Genomic DNA, 20,351 nt, shown 5'->3' with positions numbered 1-20,351 from the left:
AGGTTATCCGTGATCTGAAGGCTGACTGATCCATCGTCATTGTTGCAGCAGACAAGGGTTCCACGACCATGGCACTTGATCATCGGGAGTATGTGGCTGAGGGACTGCGTCAGCTTTCAGACAACACCACATACAAAGTTTGCCAAGGTAATCCCATTCCTGATGCCCAGGCAGAGCTTCAAGGAATCCTCAGAACCTTAGGCCCCCTACAAAACCTTTCACCTGACTCCATCAACTTACTGACCCCACCGACACCCCGCACCCCTACCTTCTACCTTCTTCCTAAAATTCACAAACCCAATCAGCCTGGCCACCCCATTGTAGCTGGTTACCAAGCCCCCACACAACGTATCTCTGCCTACGTAGATCAACACCTTCAACCCATTACATGCAGTCTCCCATCCTTCATCAAAGACACTAACCACTTTCTCGAACGCCTGGAATCCTTACCCAGTCTGTTACCCCCGGAAACCATCCTTGTAACCATTGATGCCACTTCCTTATACACAATATTCCGCATGTCCAGGCCCCCGCTGTAATGGAGCACTTCCTTTCACGCTCATCACCTGCCACCCTACCTAAAACCTCTTTCCTCATTACCTTATCCAGCTTCATCCTGACCCACAACTTCTTCACTTTCGAAGGCCAGACATACCAACAATTAAAGGGATCAGCCATGAGTAACAGGATGGCCCCCCCCGTACACCAAACTATTCATGGGTCGCTTAGAGGAAGCCTTCTTGGTTACCCAGGCCTGTCAACCTAAATTTTGGTACAGATTTATTGATGATATCTTCGTGATCTGGGCTCACAGTGAAGAAGAACTCCAGAATTTCCTCTCCAACCTCAACTGCTTTGGTTCCATCAGATTCACCTGGTCCTACTCCAAATCCCATACCACTTTCCTTGACATTGACCTCCATCTGTCCAATGGCGAGCTTCACACGTCCGTCCACATCAAACCCACCAACAAGCAACAGTACCTCCATTATGACAACTGCCACCCATTCCACATCAAAGGGTCCCTTCCCTACAGCCTAGGTCTTCATGGCAAATGAATCTGGTCCAGTCCGGAATCCCTGAACAATTACACCAACAACCTGAAAAAAGCTTTCGCATCCCTCAACTACCCTCCCGACCTGGTACAGAAGCAGATAACCAGAGCCACTTCCTCATCTCCTCAAACCCAGAACCTCCCACAGAAGAACCCCAAAAGTGCCCCGCTTGTGACAGGATACTTTCTGGGACTGGGTCAGACCCTGAGTGTGGCTCTCCAGCAGGGATACAACTTCCTCAAATCCTGCCCTGAAATGAGATCCATCCTTCATGAAATCCTCCCCACTCCACCAAGAGTGTCTTTCCGCCGTCCACCTAACCTTCTCAACCTCTTAGTGCATTCCTATGAAATCCCCAAACCACCTTCCCTACCCTTGGCTCCTACCCTTGTAACGCCCCCGGTGTAAAACTGTCCCATGCACCCTCCCACCACCACCTACTCCAGTCCTGTAATCCGGAAGGTGTACACGATCAAAGGCAGAGCCACGTATGAAATCACCCACGTGATTTACCAAGTGACCTGCCTACACTGTGAAGCTTTCTATGTGGGAATGACCAGCAACAAACTGTCCATTCGCAGGAATGGACACAGGCAGACCGTGTTTGTTGGTAATGAGGATCACCCTGTGGCTAAACATGCCTTGTTGCATGGCCAGCACATCTTGGCACAGTGTTTCATCGTCTGGGTTATCTGGATACTTCCTACTAACTCCAACCTGTCAGAACTTCGGAGATGGGAAGCTGCCCTTCAGTATATCCTCTCTTCTCGTTATCTGCCAGGCCTCAACCTCCGCTAATTTCGGGTTGCCGCCGCTCATACCTCACCTGTCTTTCAACAACATCTTTGCCTCTGTACTCCCGCCTCTTTGACATCTCTGCACAAACAACTTGCGTTTACAAATGTCTGCTTGTGTCTGTGTCTGTGTATGTGTGGATGGATAAGTGTGCGTTTGCGAGTGTATACCTGTCCTTTTTTCCCCCTAAGGTGCCCCTGGAGCCAAGATCGCGGGCGCAGACTTATATGTACCTGGCGCGCCAACGTCCAAGGACTTCTCCTCGGTCATTTCCGGTGCGGTTCTCCTCTTGCTACCTGCGACGGTCGTTCGCTGCAGTACGGGAAGCCAGGATCCGTTGACCTTAAGGTGTTCCTCTTTCTTGTTCAAACTGTTCGCGTTTTTTTGTATTTCTACAGCTTCTCTGAACAAGTGCGGGTGATAGTGCTTCTCTACAGCCAGAACTTCCGTGTCGGCGAATTTTATTACGTGGTCGGTCTCGTTGAGTGCGTGCTCTGCCACGGCCGATATCTCCACCTGCCCCAACCTACAATGTTGCTTATGCTCGTTGAACCTGGTGTTGATGGATCGTCCAGTCATTCCGACATAAACTTTTCCGCATGTGCATGGTGTACGGTATATTCCCGACATTGCAAGTGGGTCTCTTTTCTCCTTCGCCGATCTAAGACACTCCTTGATCTTCCTTGTCGGTTTGAAAATCGTCTTTACACCATGTTCGCGCAATATACGGCTGATTCTGTCCGTCACTCTGGGAATGTATGGCAGAAAGGCCGTACCCAACATTTCTTTTTCTGGTTCCTTACTTCGCCGAGTGTTTGGCTCTGTTACACTTCTAATATAATTTTTGGAGTACCCATTGATTGCTCCTCAGGACAGTTTCCAGGTGTTGCAGTTCTCGTTTGAGGTGTTGCAGCTCACATATTCGTCCTGCTCTCGTTACGAGCGTACTAATCATGCCTCTTTTCTGGCTCGGGTGGTGGTTTGACAGTTTGTGAAGGTATCGGTCCGTGTGTGTCGGTTTTCGATACACGCTGTGTCCCAGGTTTTCGCCATCCCTTGTGACCAACACATCTAGAAATGGCAGTTTCTTGTCCTTTTCTACTTCCATGGTAAATGTTATGTTGGCATGGAGGCTGTTCAAGTGTCTTAGGAAGTCACCGAGCTGTTCTTCACCATGGCTCCACACCACGAAAGTATCATCGACGTACCTGTACCACACCTTAGGTTTGCAAGTCGCCGAGTCCAGTGCCTGTGCTTCGAATTGTTCCATGAAGAAGTTGGCCACCACTGGACTGAGAGCACTACCCATGGCCACGCCTTCCAGCTGTTCGTAGAAATCTCCATTCCACGTGAAATAGCTCATGGTGAGACATGCATGGAAGAGCTTTCTGATGTCCTGCGGGAAAGTGGAACCGATGTGCTCCAGAGCATCACTGAGTGGCACTTTCATAACTAACGAAACAAAATCAAAGCTGACCAAGATGTCGTTTGGTGCAAGTTTCAGTTTCTTCAGCTTCTCAATGAAATGTCCTGAGTCCTTAATGTATGTGTCGGTCTTCCCCGCGTGTGGCTGGAGCAGAGAGGCCAAGTGTTTTGCCAATTTATATGTTGGTGATCCAGGAGCGCTAACGATCGGTCTCAGTGGAACGTTGTTCTTATGGATCTTGGGTAATCCATACAGCCGAGGTGGTAGGGCTTCTGTGTTGCGCAGGTTTCTCTGTATGTCTGCTGGCAGAGAAGACACCTTGATTAATCGATTCGTATTCCGTGTGATACACTGCATCGGATCTGTGCTTAGTTTTCGGTACGTCGTCGGATCTAATAGGTCTTGGATCTTTTGCTCATAATCTTCGGTCTTCAGCACGACGGTCGCATTCCCCTTATCGGCAGGCAGTACCAATATACTCTTGTCGGCGTTGAGATTCTTAATGGCTTGTACCTCTTCTTTCTTCAGGTTGCAAGCTGGTCGTATTGCTCGTCGCAGTATCCTGGCTGTTTCTGTGCATATTTCCTCCGCCCTTTCGCAAAGACCCTTCCTTGTGAAAGAGCAGAGGAAATACCCACGGAAACAGCCAGGATACTGCGCTGAGCAAAACCACCAGCTTGCAACCTGAAGAAAGAAGAGGTACAAGCCATTAAGAATCTCAACGCCGACAAGAGTATATTGGTACTGCCTGCCGATAAGGGGAATGCGACCGTTGTGATGAAGACCGAAGATTATGAGCAAAAGATCCGAGACCTATTAGTTCCAACGACGTACCGAAAACTAAGCGCAGATCCGACGCAGCGTATCACATGGAATACGAATCGATTAATCAAGGCATCTTCTCTGCTGGCGGACATACAGAGAAACCTGCGCAACACAGAAGCCCTACCACCTCTGCTGTATGGATTACCCAAGATCCATAAGAACAACGTTCCACTGAGACCGATCGTTAGCGCTCCTGGATCACCAACATATAAATTGGCAAAACACTTGGCCTCTCTGCTCCAGCGACACGTGGGGAAGACCAGCACATACATTAAGGACTCAGGACATTTCATTGAGAAGCTGAAGAAACTGAAACCTTCACCAAACGACATCTTAGTCAGCTTTGATTTTGTTTCGTTATTTACGAAAGTGCCACTCAGTGATGCTCTGGAGCACATCGGCTCCATTTTCCCTCAGGACATCAGAAAGCTCTCCCATGCATGTCTCACCATGAGCTATTTCACGTGGAATGGAGATTTCTACGAACAGCTGGAAGGCGTGGCCATAGGTAGTGCTCTCAGTCCAGTGGTGGCCAACTTCTTCATGGAACAATTCGAAGCACAGGCACTGGACTCGGCGACTTGCAAACCTAAGGTGTGGTACAGGTACGTCGATGATACTTTCGTGGTGTGGAGCCATGGTGAAGAACAGCTCGGTGACTTCCTAAGACACTTGAACAGCCTCCATGCCAACATAACATTTACCATGGAAGTAGAAAAGGACAAGAAACTGCCATTTCTAGATGTGTTGGTCACAAGGGATGGCGAAAACCTGGGACACAGCGTGTATCGAAAACCGACACACATGGACTGATACCTTCACAAACTGTCAAACCACCACCCGAGCCAGTAAAGAGGCATGATTAGTACACTCGTAACGAGAGCAGGGCGAATATGTGAGCTGCAACACCTCAAACGAGAACTGCAACACCTGGAAGCTGTCCTGAGGAGCAATCAATGGGTACTCCAAAAATTATATTAGAAGTGTAACAGAGCCAAACACTCGGCGAAGTAAGGAACCAGAAAAAGAAATGTTGGGTACGGCCTTTCTGCCATACATTCCCAGAGTGACGGACAGAATCGGCCGTATATTGCGCGAACATGGCGTAAAGACGATTTTCAAACCAACAAGGAAGATCAAGGAGTGTCTTAGATCGGCGAAGGAGAAAAGAGACCCACTTGCAATGTCGGGAATATACCGTACACCATGCACATGCGGAAAAGTTTATGTCGGAATGACTGGACGATCCATCAACACCAGGATCAACGAGCATAAGCAACATTGTAGGTTGGGGCAGGTGGAGATATTGGCCGTGGCAGAGCACGCACTCAATGAGACCGACCACGTAATAAAATTCGCCGACACGGAAGTTCTGGCTGTAGAGAAGCACTATCACACGCGTTTGTTCAGAGAAGCTGTAGAAATACAAAAAAACGCGAACAGTTTGAACAAGAAAGAGGAACACCTTAAGGTCAACGGATCCTGGCTTCCCGTACTGCAGCGAACGACCGTCGCAGGTAGCAAGAGGACAACCGCACCGGAAATGACTGCGGAGAAGCCCTCGGACATTGGCGCGCCAGGTACATATAGTCTGCGCCCGCGAGCTCGGCTCCAGTTCACCACCGGCAATGGAGGGTGAAGCTTTGACAATGCCAGCCACTCGTGCTGGCGAAACGTCAGAAAAATCATTAGATGAACGTCGGCCGAAGAACCCGAGACAGAAGTCAATAGGCAGTTTGTGAAAAAGAATTAGTTAGGGATTTCAGGCAAGAATATTCAAAGCTGAGACAATCTATCAATTTAGCTGCACAATGGCATTTTTGCATCTGGTAGGGTGTGACAGGGAGGAGATGGGAAGACATTTATAAGAATACATGGTATTGTTTAACACTTCCCAGCAAATGCCAGCTACACCGCTAATGCTGCGTAAGATTTCCACTGGTAATGCACTGCCGTTGTAGAGAAAGCCATATGAGTGGTGGAGGAATTTATTATCCAGCAGTTCCATGATGCAAGTACAGAAGTGTAGCAACCCTTGTGGGGGGGGGGGGGGGGGAGGGGGCAACAGTGACAACTGTAGCAAAGAAGATCTCACATGGAAGTAAGCCTTAGAGATTTTAAGAATATTATGAAAAGGAAAGTTGCTACTCACAACATAGTGGAGACTGTAATGGTACTTGAATTACGTAACCATTATGGTACCTCACCTGAACCTCTCGATACCAGTAATATTCTACTGTATTTCTGTTAACAACTTAACATATTTCTGAGACAACATTCAGTTTTGATTTCACTTGTGATACATCGATATGTTTATATTGCAATGATATTATTCTTATGTGTATTCTTCCTTTTGTCACTATCATCTTTGACGTACTTGTAACTCTGATTTTTGGCCGCGTAAGCGATAGTTGGTTAGTTGTTGAGTTGTTAGAGTGTCGGAACTTGAAAAAGTCAAGTGTTGGACGTCATGTTGGAAAGACGCATAACGTAGTCAGCTTATAAAATGTGAGCTTTAACAGTGACTGTGAGGAAGATGTTTTCAAGTATGTTTTGTATTGTGAAGTGATGTTTTGTGTTTACGTCATATTGCAATAAAAGCAATCGAAAGAAAGTGCTGATTATTTTTTTCGCATCACCATTGTCCAGTAAAAATGTAAGCTTCAAGAATGGTTTGTGAAGCGCATCTACATAACTTTTGAATATAGCAGAATAAAACCTAGGCACTTGGAATCATAACCACCTAGATTTTCAATGATTGAGCCATGATTTTATGACGAGACCAGTGTTGGAAACACACAAAGATGAGTGCCTAGTTTTTTCATTATTACGTGAAATGACTCTGTTAACTGTGCTCTAATGACACCTGCCACATAATATGACTGTCGTTGCCCGAAAATGCAGTATTTAGCAGCGTGAGCAACACCACAATCGTTATTAAATTTTGACCGTTGTTGTGGTAGTGTTGTTAGAACGTGGGTGCTCTAGCCGGGATAGGCAACACCAAATATTCAAAAATTAATTGTAGATGTGTTTCAGGAAAAGAAGAAATAATATTCATCTAAACTTACAATATTTGAGGCAGCCACAGGAACATATATAATTGCAAATATATGTTTATTTAAATTTAAAGTCCAACACAAGTCATCTTCTAAGAAAATACGGCATATAATCCATGGAATAAGAAACAAGAAAGGCAATCCTAGAACAAAAAAGAGAACATGATTTTTATTTATTTACTTATGTACTTACATTGAAAAATGCATTCTATATACTTGGTATTAACTAAATACTGTTACCATTATCATATACAGTGTTCTGTCTGCTGTCAGTTTCACAGGTGGCTAGGAAAGCTCATCCTTATGACATCAGGTTTTAGTTATGATTCTTCTCCTCCATTTATCTCTATCTTCAGTTGTTTCTGCAACAGCTGATATTTGTTCTTTATCTTTCATTCATCAATAAATGCTGCTTGTCTTCTTCTTTTCATTCTGTGTTTTTTCTCCTAACCTGACTTATGTATCATCAAGTAAGAGACATTAATGTCTCAAAATATGGCTTATCAGACTGTGTTTTCTGTAGATGATATTTCTGCAACTGATTACCTCTCACCAACTCATGTCAGCACCTCTGTCTATGTTATTCGTTCATTCTATATTTTCTATCCTTCTTCTGCACATCATCTCAAACTTGTTAAAAAATTTTTTGTCTGTTTTCCTTAGTGTCCAAGTTTCTTTCCCATACAGTTCCACACTCCATATATAACACTTAATCCATTTTTTTCTTCAGTCTAATGTCAATATTACTAGAAAGTAGAGATTATTTTATGACTGCCTCTTTGACTGTGGCAAGTTAGGATCAAATTTCAATGGGATGATGCCTATCATATACTAAAAGGTGTCCAGATTGCCTTCCAGATTGTTTGATACCAATCTGAAATTTAACAGTGTATCATCTGAAGACATTCATGTGACATTTCTCTTTTCTACGTTAATTCCCAAGCCATATTCACTCCCAGTGCCAACCAGTCTCTGTATCATCTCTTGTAACATTTTTATTTGGTTTGTCTACAACCACTGTAATGTAAAGCTGTCCTTAATCCAAGGATGCAGCATTTTACTAAGCAAGGTTCTAATGGATGTAATATGCCCACACCTTCCTCTGATCTCTGAACTGCCTTACCAGCAAGTTATAGGAGGACCTGTAGTTTTAATGTGCACTTCAAACTATGATGCAACTTTTAATTGCCATATGTGAAGATACAATAAGCAAATACAAAAACTTCTAGGACTGAGTGTGGACTGAACTACAAAATGTTGTACCTTGTGGTGTAACACATCATTTTAGGGAAGATGATGGGTCATACTCTCAGTCCTTCTAAATAATTACATATGGTTGTGACATTAATAAATATTTGTATAAGTAGTTAAATTTCAGAAAGCATATTGTAAGAGAAATAGTTTATTATTATGTGAAGATGATGCAAGATATATGGACATACAACATCTGCAAAGCAGGACAAGGGGTCCACCTGCAGTGAGCTACTTGTTCTCAGATGCAGTAGCTTGGAGGTGTGTTCTGGACATGTAAGAGTGGTGCTCACAGTAACAACAGTAGTGTTGTAGAAGCAAGAACCAAAAACATTTCAATGACCTTTTGTTGTGTCTTACATTCTTGGTTGTTTTGCATTTCCAAATGTATTCTCATTGTATAAGATATTTGAATCCAAACATTTGTGATACAATTGTAATGTACATATCTGAAGACAATTAGCTCAATGTATAAAGCAGCTTAAATAGAATGATGTTGAAAGAAGAAATATTGTTGGTTAATATGCAAAGAGGTGCTTGTATGATGAGCAAGGTACTTTCAAGGGTACAAACAGGTGACTGCGTAGCAATGGCACCTTGTGTTGTACACAGAAAATGGAAGACAATTTGAGTCAATAATTTCTACCAGGAACTAGTTAGTCTACAACAAAACAAGGAGTATCCTTTTGAAAAGGATATTCCAAGGACAAATCTCTGGTCTGATAACTTTAGGAGTTATTGTTTTAGAATACTTGATTAGGTAATTTAGCAGATTTAGTGAACACGTTGGAAAGGGTTGAAAAGTTGGAAAACAAAGTAGGCAAACCATTGCTCGTTGTAAGGAGGTCAAACAGTGAAAATACTGTGTCAGGAGATATTCTAAAAACTCCGAAAATGAATGCGCTTACCTACACTACCACAGACTTCAATGCAACAAAGAAACTACATTAAAAAATGCATCTCCAGAGAAACTGCAAACTGAAGAACATTTAGAATATGTGCAGCAAAAAAACAACACTAATCAGGTGAGAAAAAGAACGTTAAATCCTGTGGTTACAAAAAGTGTGAAACACAAAACAATCTGTGTCTTAGGTGATAGTCACGGCTGTGAAATTTCTGCAATGTCGATGAGAACATGTAGTTTCAAGACATCTGGTTTCATAAAGCCAGGGACTCCATTGAGTGAAATAACGGTTCTAACAACATAAACTGGCATAGCTAGTTTGAATAAAGACAATTTTGCCATGTTAATAGGAGGATCAAATGACGTCTATAGAAACGAGACATACGAGGTTATTACAGAAATGAGGAAATGTTTAAATAATTAACCAACACAAATGTACTCATTATTAACATCCCACATCGACATGATTTACCACCCTGGTTGTGTGTGAACCATGAAATTAATGTTGCAAACAAGTGTATCACTGAAATATGCACTAACTTTAAGAATGTCAATATTGTAGATATAAACAGATTGGAGCGAATGTTCCACACAGCCCATGGGCTTCATTTACGTACACCAGGAAAGAAATTTCTAGCCAAAAAGATATGTACTCGTATCTTGAAGAAGAGTGAAGAAAAAAGTATAAGTGACAAACAAATGTAGATTAAGAAATGCTTTAGATGAGTTACAAGCGGTGCCACTGGCCAGACACGAATTACCGAGTGGTTTAAACTGGTTAGGTGATAAACAAACAATCAAGTCGTCAGCCAAATGAAAATTATGAAATGGTTTAAACCAAAGAGGGCAGATGTGGATGAAGCAAAACTTATGCAAGCTCCAGAGGTTAACTCAGCTGTTGGTTGCCACCAGCAAACAGAAGCCACACACAAGAAAGATAGCAAAAATGTAGGGTAAGTGCTGTATTAGAAATGCCATTAGATCAAGAATCAGAAGCCATTTCAACTAAAGTTACTAAATACCCAGATTTTGCTATAGTACACCATAATGTTCAGTCACTCTCAAATAAAATTTCCATGTTGGAAGTACTACTCCACTATGCACTAAATGTAGACATAATTTGCATTACTGGACATTGGCTACATAATGACGAAGTAAAATTAACCTCAATCTCAGGATATAGATTAGCAAGTCATTTTAGCCGAGAGATTTTCCAAACATGGTGGCTCTGCAATCTTTGTGAAAGAACAAATAAAGTTCTGTGATGTCAGTAAAAGTTATATTGACCCAACTGAAAAAGACTGAGCTTTCCATTACTAAACTGCCAGAGCTTAATTTCGTAGTTATTAGCATATATAGAGCACCAAGTGGAAACCTACTAGTCTTTATGAATAAACTAAGAGGTTCTGCTGAACAAAATCAATACACTAAATATGATGATAGTGCTTTGTGGGGATTTCAATATTGATTTTTCAAAAGACAGCAGCACCAGAGATGCTTTGATAAATATGACCAACACATTCAATATGATCCCCACAACACACTGCTCAACAAGATTAACAGAATGCAAAAATTGCTTTATTGACCAAATATTTATATCAGAAACAAATTACAGTTTCACAAGCAGAGTACTGAGCATGGGTTATAGTGATCATGAGGCACAACTGCTGTGTATAGAAATGCCTACAAGTAGTAGTAGTTCCGAAAAAGTAGTTGAAAAAAGAACCTTTTCTGAACATAACATTAGAATTTTTGATCTCTTACTGGTGTAGGAAAACTGGAACAGCATTGCCACTCAGAACAATGTAGATAGCATGCACATGAGTTTTCAGAGCATCTTTCTTCACTATTTTAATGTAGCATTTCCAAAAGTAGTAAAAAAAGTAACCCCTAACAATAATAAGCAATGGGTAATTGAAGGCATAGAAACTTCTAGTGAGAGAAACAGATTTTTGCAGTACTGTTGTAAGAAATATAGAGTAACCCAAGAATTTGCAGATTATTCAAAAGCCTACAAAAGAATCTATGGTAGAGTAGTCAAAGAGGCAAAACTTATGTGGAATGACAATTTGATAAGAAACTCATCTAACAAAATGAGATCCACATGGAGAGTTATAAAGAAAGAAAGTTGTGGTTCAGCTACAAAGAAAAAGAATGTATCATTAACATTAGAAGGCTCAAAAGTCACAGCCCCAAACTCAGTTGTGGAAAAATTCAATGAATACTTCTCTTCACTAGCTGAGGACTTCATTCTAGTACACTGTCAAGGACCAGTCCCAAGTTTCTCCAGCAACTCAGTGATCTCACTGCTTCTATGTTTGTATATGAAACAAACCCCAATGAAATTATAAGTAAAACTAAATCATTAAGCAATAAAATGTCAAGTGGTCTTGATGAAGTACCTGAATCCATATTAAAATCATGTGCTCACTACATAGTGAACACCTTGGCAAAAAATTTTCAACCTCTCTTTAAAAATTGGTGTATTTCCAGATATTTTTAAAATAGCAAAAGTTTCACCACTGCTAAAAAAAGGTACTTCTTAAAAAAATTCAAACTACTGACCCGTGTCACAATTAAGTTCCTTCTCATTCTAGAAAAACTCTTCTATGACAGGCTTTTAAGTTTCATATATAAATATGCACCTCTTACAGTACAACAACAAGGTTTTAGAAATTCTAAATCTACACAGACAGCAATTTTTGAACTCTTAGACTGCATTTTAAAATCTATTGATCAACATGAATTAGCTGCAGGTATTTTTCTAGATCTATCAAAAGCCTTTGATGTCCTGGACTGTAACATTCTGCTCGAAAAATTAGAAAAACGAGGTGTAAGAGGTGTAGCACATAGCTGGTTGTGTTCATACCTAAAAAACTGCAGGCAGAAAGTATCACTTCCTCCTTTCTTTCTAGCGAATTACCAATAAAATACGGTGTACTGCAGGGCTCAATCTTAGGTCCACTACTCTTCTTGATTTATGTGGATGACTTAGTTGAATATATGAGTCCCACAAAAACTATCCTGTTTGCCGATGACACCAGCATATTTCTCACTGGATCCAGTCCAGAAACTTTGCAGTCCACAGCAGAACGATCTATGAAAAGACTTTCTGAGAGGTTCACAAAAAACAAATACTGAAAAAATTGTGTGTGTCGATTTTCATTTAATTCCTCAGACTAATCAAATCTCTATTCAAGCACAATTAAAAATTGATCCCCTAGAAAATGTAAGTGCCACAAAATTTTTGGGCCCATGGGTTCAGCAAGACTTAAAGTGGGACACACAATATAAATAACTTGTCTAGAAAACTATCATCTGTGTGTTATGGCCTAAGAATTTTAAAGGCTACAACAAGCAAAACAACAATACTGCAGGCATACTATGCACAGTTCCACTCACTAGTCCGATATGGGATCGTTTTTTGGGGATACTCAACTCACAGTGTAAAGGTTTTTAGAATGCAAAAAAGAGCTCTAAGAATAGTTTGTGGCCTTAAAAATATGGAGTCTGTAAATTCCATTTTACTGAGCTTGGTGTTCTAAACGTTCCAAGTTTATTCATTTATGAAACTATCTTGTTCACTAGGGACTACCTCCTGAAAACAGGCAAACTGCTACAGAACAAAAATGTACACAACTATAGTACCAGAGGGAAATTAAATATACACCAAAAATATCACAGAACAACCACCTATCAGAGGAGCATAATTAACATTGGTGTAATACAACACAATAAGATACCAGAGGAAATAAAAAATGCTAATTATCCAATTTTTAAAGCTAAACTACAGGCATTTCTAATAAAGCACTGTTTCTATTCTGTCAGAGAATTTCTGAATATGCAACAAAATTAATTGTAATAGGTACCTATTTTTAATTTGCCTACTATTTTGCTAATACTATGTATTATTGTAACTTAACTTTCACGTGTTCAGTATCAATTGTACAGTTTGTGCTGTATGATAAAACTGGACCAATAAAAAATCAAATCAAATCAAATAGTACAAAATTAATGTCTGCCAGTGACCAGCATGGAGCTGAGATAATATTTCTTGAGTGCTGTCAAATGGTGTAGGGGTATATGTGATGTGCTAACTTAATTAGTCACCAGACACAGTAAACTGTTTATAAACAATGTTAATTTTTTTACAAGTAATCAAGAATGGACATCTAACACATGCAAAAGTATTTGGAGTGATAAGTACATAATAATAATAATAATACATCTTTACATTTATAGATTCTATGTACTTGACGGAAAATTAGATGCAGCTATTTATAATAGTTACAGGAAAGAGTGTCAGGAATGTACACTGTGAGGCCTTTCAGTTAGTTTTATTTTCCATAGATTACTTGTCTAGTTATTAATAATGATGCTTATCAGCATATCATACTGTATGCTTGCTTACTGTTAATTTTAAATAATTTTCTTTCATTTCACAAAAAAACGTGGTAAGCAAGAACTTCACAGTTTAAATGTTGTCAAAGAAATTACTTAGTGATGTAGGGTGAGGTTACTGTGCCAAGATACAATAGCATGGAAGCAGACAACAAAGATCACTGTTGCTTAGCTATGATATGAGAATTGGTCTGTGTCATTCTGGATTGCAACAGAGCTGCATGTCTTAATGGAGGTAGCATGAGTCTTGGTTGTAGAGTTAAAAATGTTATCCATTTTTGAGAAATGTAACTTCTGTACTTCATACATTTCCAGATGATGAGATTAGATTAGTTTTTCGTTCCATAGATCCGTGTCGAGGAGATCCTCGTGGATGTGGAACATGTCACTTTTTTTTTTTTTTTTTTTTTTTTTTTTAAGCTGAAATAACAATACTAATAGTATGAATATATACAATACATCATTTGTTTCTATTAAAAAATTCGTCAATGGAGTAGAAGGACTTAGCCATTAGTAAGTCTTTCAGGCTCCTTTTAAACTGATCTTTATTTGTAACTAAATTTTTTATGTTTGCTGGCAAATTATTGAAGATGAGTGTTCCTGAGTAGTGGACCCTCGTTTGAACTAAAGTAAGTGCTTTTAAGTCCTTGAGCAGATCGTTTTTGTTCCTGGTATTGTATGTATGAAGTGACCCGATTGTTGGAAAAAAAGATATATTATTTAGGACAAATTTCATTAAGGAGTAAATATACTGAGAGGCAGTAGTTAGTATAACCAGTTCTTTGAAGAGGTTTCTACAAGACGTCCGTAAGTTTACTCCACAAATAATACGTATTACACACTTTTGGACTCTGAAAACTTTTGTTTGACTTGAAGAGTTACCCCAAAACATTAATCCATATGACATATGGAATGAAAGTAGGCAAAGTATGCAAGCTTTTTCATTTTTATGTCGCCTATGTCTGCTAACACTCAAATTGCAAATACAGATTTGTTAAGGCGTTTCTGCAGTTCTGTGGTGTGCTCCTCCCAACTGAATTTATTATCAAGTAGTAATCCCAGGAATTTAAGACTGTCAACCTTTTCTATCTGCTCTTCTTCGTACTTTATGCATATGCTGGGTGGAAACCTCTTACAGGTTCTGAATTGCATATAGTGAGTCTTTTCGAAGTTTAATGTCAGTGAGTTGGCTTTAAACCATTTATTAATATCCTTGAAAATATCATTAGCAGATCTTTCTAGAACTACACTCGACATACTATTTATTGCAATACTTGTGTCATCTGCAAACAAAACGAACTCTGCTTCTGGCAGTGTAACTGATGAGAGATCATTAATGTAAAAAAGAAAAAGCAATGGCCCTAAGATGGATCCTTGTGGGACACCAATGTAATTTCTTCCCATTCTGATGATGACTGATGACTTAATTCACTAGTTCCTTGCACTGACACCCTTTGTTTCCTGTTAGCGAGGTATGACTTGAACCATTTTGCAGCACTGCCCGTGACACCATAGAATTCTAATTTATTTAGAGAGATGTTGTGGTTTACACAATCGAATGCCTTTGACAAATCACAGAAAATACCTGCTGCTTGTAACTTGTTATTTAATGAAGTTAATGTTGAAGCCTGATAGAATTACTGTTTGTGGAACTGGCATTTGTAGCAGTGTAGACTGTTCTTTATTAACTCTGAATTATTTCTAGCTGTGCAGTTTGAGATTTAAACATTCTTCTTTAGTGATCTGGACTTAGAATTTGAAGCAATTGAAACTACTTCATACTTACAAATATTTCATCAATACACTTGTTTCATTATTAGTGCTCAAATTAATTGAACCTTGATTGGTTTGAAAATTAAATTGTAACTTCAGAAGTATTAAACCCAGTTTCAGAAATTTTTTATACACATCCACACAGTCTTACTAGTACTTATTGCAACCACAATGAAGCATACACCGTAAGCAGATTATTATCTTGTTTGTGGATATAAATTTTCTTACTGAAGATTAATTATCTCTGTGGTGTCTAAAGTCAGTTCAGAAATAATCCCACATTACTACAAGTTTAATTACACCTCAGGTGGCTGCAGACAGTCAATTTCAGGAACATATTGTGGTGGGGTATAGTCTCTCCTTATCAGTCAGTGATCATAGCTAATCATAATGACCACACATTGTTCCACTGATCTCTTGGCAATTTGCTAAACAGTTGATATGTTACTACATTAAGTACACTGATACCAGGGTAGACTCACTGCAAAGGGATACCTATGCAATCTACCAGAAGACTTCTAGAGGATGTTTGTTGAATTGCTATGGGACTATAAGGTGATGTCATGAACAAAAATAGTCTCATATTGTAATTCATTGTTTTAGGTAAGTCAGTTTTCTCTGCAATAATTTTTTTTGGCCAGTCTTTTGAATGTTTTCTTTTATTTTCTATTCTTCATACTGTTACATCTTCTTCTTTTCATGGTTGGTCAAAAGAACTTTTTTTCTTCTTTTTTCCTTTTATTCTTTTTTTGTCAGACATTTGATCATTTACATTTTCTTTCTTTCTCTCTGCTCTTCTTCTTTATTGCTTCCGAGTGTGCATGAACAATCTTTAAATTTTCCGTTTACTCATTTCTTTTCGTTTTTCCTGCAGTTCCCTTCTGCTCCACCAAAAGTGGCTTACTCATCTGTATCATTTTCTCTTGCTTTTATATATGAGGTCTGTTCAAAATATTTTGGAACATTCATAATTTCTGTTCTGGTGCATTGGAGTGAAATACGGTTGGCATCCCTGCACATGCCCATGTTTAATATGTAACTACGAAGTTTGATTGTTGTATGTCTGTTAGTTATTGTTCAGTGCTGTACTGAGTAGAACATTGTGTTGCACAGTTTGCAAATTTCAAGATGGCAGAGTTAGAGGAGCAACACACCTGCATTAAATTTTACATGAAACTCAAGGAAACCTTTTTGGAGACACACCAAATGACAAAGGAAGGCTACAGTGATGAGTGCTTAAGCCATACTTGATCCTACAAATGGTTTACAAGGTTGAAAAATGGCCAGGCAGAAGTTAAAGATGACACTAATTCAGGAAACCCTTCAACATCTACCAAAAATGCTCATGTCAGAGACGTCAATGAAGTTGTTCACACCAATCAAAAACTGATTGTCCATGAGATTCCAGAAGAATGTAACATCTCAGTTGGATCATGTCATGAAATTCTGACACAGCATCTTGTAGTGCATTATGTTGCTGCCTAGTTCCTCCCATGGCTCATGAGTCAAGACCAGAAAAACCTTTGCCTCATAATTTGTGAAGAGGTTTTGGTTCCCGCAAATGAGACTGAGGTGCCCCTTAATAGAATCATAACTGGTGTTGAGATGTGGATCTATGGTAATGATGTTAAGATTGATGTTCAATATTCACAATGGGCTGGGAAAGGTTCTCCAAGACCAAAAAAAAACTCATCAGGTTAGGTCAAATGTCATAACCATGCTGACAATTTTCTTTGACTTTAAGGATTAGTTCACCAATAATTCATGCCACAGGGATAAACTGTTAATTGAAGATACTATCAGGACGTGTTGTATTGCCTGTGAGAAGGAAACAGCCTGAAATATGGTGAGACAATACATGTATCCTGCATCATGATAATTCACCTGCACATTCATTCCTTTTGGTGTTTGACTATTGCACAAAAAACAAAATAACTGTGTTGCCTCATCCTCTGTACTCTCCAGACCTGGCCCCTGCAGACTTCTTTTTTTTCCCAAAGTTGAAAACCCCATTGAAAGAACAAGTATTTGCAATAGACAAGATAAAAGAAAATTCACAGATGGCACTTTGCACGATCCAGAAAGAGGCTTACCAAGACTGCTTCTGGAAATGGGACTGGACACACACACACACACACACACACACACACACACACACACACACACATTGGGCTTCTGCTGGAAGTGGGTAGAGTAGTGGGAGGGAGGGGGGGGGGAGAGGAGGGGGAGCAAGGGGAATAGCAAGCAAATTATCACTAATGACAAATGTTTATCAGCTGGTGCAGAAAACTCTGTGTGTTTTTCTTAAAATATGTATTATAACTATGAACTAAGTGAATTGCTCCACATGACAGCAAGAGATAGTTATAACCCGTGGAACATACAAATAATGCAACTAGTAAAAACAGACCTCTAAAATTATGATACTGAAATATGCCACTTTTAGCCTTCCAGCCAGTGGGGAATCAATTATTACATTTCTTTATCTGTCACCAATATATATATTTATTTAGCATGTATTCATTGTCACTTCTAATTTGCTTGTCAAGTTATTAGTAACATTTCCAAAACTTGAGACCACCATTCCTACGGTTATGTGCATATATAATACTCACAGTACTGCTACAAATGAGCCATGAGAACATCCTGAGAGCACTGTTGGCATATTGTGACAGTTATATTTGTAGTAAATTATAATAAGAACATACGTACCCCAACCTAAAATTATGTAGAGTATCACACTGCTTCTGTCCGAAAAAAGAGCATTGAAAACAAGATTATGTAGGTAGAGGGCTTCCATCAATATCCAACTATAATTAGCTAGGATGAAATATTGCCAAATGCTGATTACTAATTTGCAGTCCCATACAATTCTCTGGAAGAGACAAGGAAAATTTTAAATAAGTTAAGTATAAACTATAATAGAAAGAGTCTTAGTATCTGATGGAACAAAGTTTCAACATCTCAGTTTTTAGTGTAAATAAAGACCTCCTAATTATAAATTTCTATGATGTTTATATGGAGTATGGTGAACTTTAAAAAGAAAAATACGTTTTCTTTATATATTTGCACATTTGAGCTGATTAACTTTCTCTCTGCATAAGAGACCACTAGAAAACATGCACTTTATAAAATTACAAGGCAACAGAATAACTGGCTCTTCAAGAGGAAGAATTTTATGTGTGTCTTCCACAGTACTGAAGGTACGTGCTGGTCAGTCACTTCATCTCCCTACAATTTTTTGAGTTTTTTGAATGAATTTTTTTAAATGCGCAATTTATGTCAGACATATGTAACTATTAACAGTTATGGTTTTTGAATACACATAACCATACTACTGGCACAAAAACAACACCTTTTAGTGCAATTATAAACTGCAATAGCAGCTTCTACAATTGGTGTTTTTAAATTTGAGATGTTGATCAAGTTACTGGGTTATAACCTACAAGGTTGTTTGACTCTGAGTTCATAGTTAATCTTTTTTTCTATAATATTATGAAAGGATGAATAGATTACTACTTACCAAATAGAGAGGACATTGAGTTAAAAACAGGTACAACAAAAAGAGTGAGCTTTTGACCAAAAGGCCTTCCTCTGAAGTAGAGAACATACAGACATTTGCACAAGGACAACACACACAAATGACCACTCTGTGTGGCTGCAGCCTCAGTGACCGGAGAGAGTGGTCGTGTGTGTGTGTGTGTGTGTGTGTGTGTGTGTGTGTGTGAGAGAGAGAGAGAGAGAGAGAGAGAGAGACAGACAGAGAGAGAGAGAGAGAGAGAGAGAGAGAGAGAGAGAGAGAGAGAGAGAGAGATAACGTGTGTAGCAATCTCTTCTTTTCATAATACTGTCATTATCCCAGCCATAATTTTCCATGCTCATTTCTTGCCAAGATTACTAGAATATGAAAAGGTGTTGTTAGAACATCTGTCAGACTGGCAATGACTTGGAATATTCCACTGGCAATAATAGGAAGGATGAAAAATAGTCTTCTTCTTTTCCTTCTTATTCTCCACTTATAGTATTATGCCTTCCTCCATTGTGGTACCCATCTCTTCCTCGGCCATCCCAGATTCTTTTGGTCTCTAATGGATTATAGTTTCTGACTTACTTAAGCTAGTCTGCTGCAGTTTTTTTCTGTTGCCTTCAGTTTTGTTTCCTAAATTAAATATCTTTCATTCCTTCCTAATGTCACTGTTTCTTAATCTGTCTGCTCTGGTAAAGCCTTCCACAGCCCTAAGAAATCTGATTTCAGCTGCGTGGATGTTACTGTATTCTTGTTTGTAAATGACCCATTACTCACTCTGAAGAGCAATGTCAGGATAGACATTGCTTTATAAAACTTCATTCAGTTATTTTTTGTGCCTTGTTCTGAATTACTTGTTCATTGTTCCACACTTTATGTCATATGTCAAAGATATGAATCTAATTTGAAGAACTACACTACTGGCCATTAAAATTGCTACACCACAAACATGATGTGCTACAGACGTAAAATTTAACCAACAGGAAGAAGGTGCTGTGATATCCAAATGATTAGTTTTTCAGAGCATTCACACAAGGTTGGCGCTGGTGACGACACCTACAGCATGCTGACATGAGGAAAGTTTCCAACCGATTTCTCATACACAGACAGCAGTTGACCAGCGTTGCCTGGTGAAACGTTGTTGTGATGCCTCGTGTAAGGAGGAGAAATGCGTACCATCACGTTTCTGACTTTGATAAAGGTCGGATTGTAGCCTATCGTGATTGTGGTTTATCGTATCACGACATTGCTGCTCGCATTGGTTGAGATCCAATGACTGTTAGCAGAATATGGAATCGGTGGGTTCAGGAGGGTAATACGGAACGCTGTGCTGGAT

General features: G+C 39.5%; 1 protein-coding gene across 4 annotated transcripts in view; it reads right to left on the bottom strand.

Annotated features, from left to right (window-relative positions):
* LOC124800364 (parathyroid hormone/parathyroid hormone-related peptide receptor-like) overlaps window positions 1-20,351 on the bottom strand; it is a 490,636-nt gene that overhangs the window by 45,670 nt on the left and 424,615 nt on the right. For all 4 annotated transcript variants that reach the window (XM_047263018.1, XM_047263001.1, XM_047262994.1 and 1 more), the window contains 2 exons: window positions 18,202-18,364; window positions 7,173-7,303 (listed from right to left, as the gene is read on the bottom strand). In XM_047263018.1, coding sequence (XP_047118974.1) covers window positions 7,173-7,303; window positions 18,202-18,364 — 294 coding nt within the window. The remainder of the gene's footprint in view (window positions 1-7,172; window positions 7,304-18,201; window positions 18,365-20,351) is intronic.

Source organism: Schistocerca piceifrons, chromosome 1, assembly GCF_021461385.2.
Source record: "Schistocerca piceifrons isolate TAMUIC-IGC-003096 chromosome 1, iqSchPice1.1, whole genome shotgun sequence".
NCBI lineage: Eukaryota > Metazoa > Arthropoda > Insecta > Orthoptera > Acrididae > Schistocerca > Schistocerca piceifrons.
This window is presented reverse-complemented; position numbering and strand designations above follow the sequence as displayed.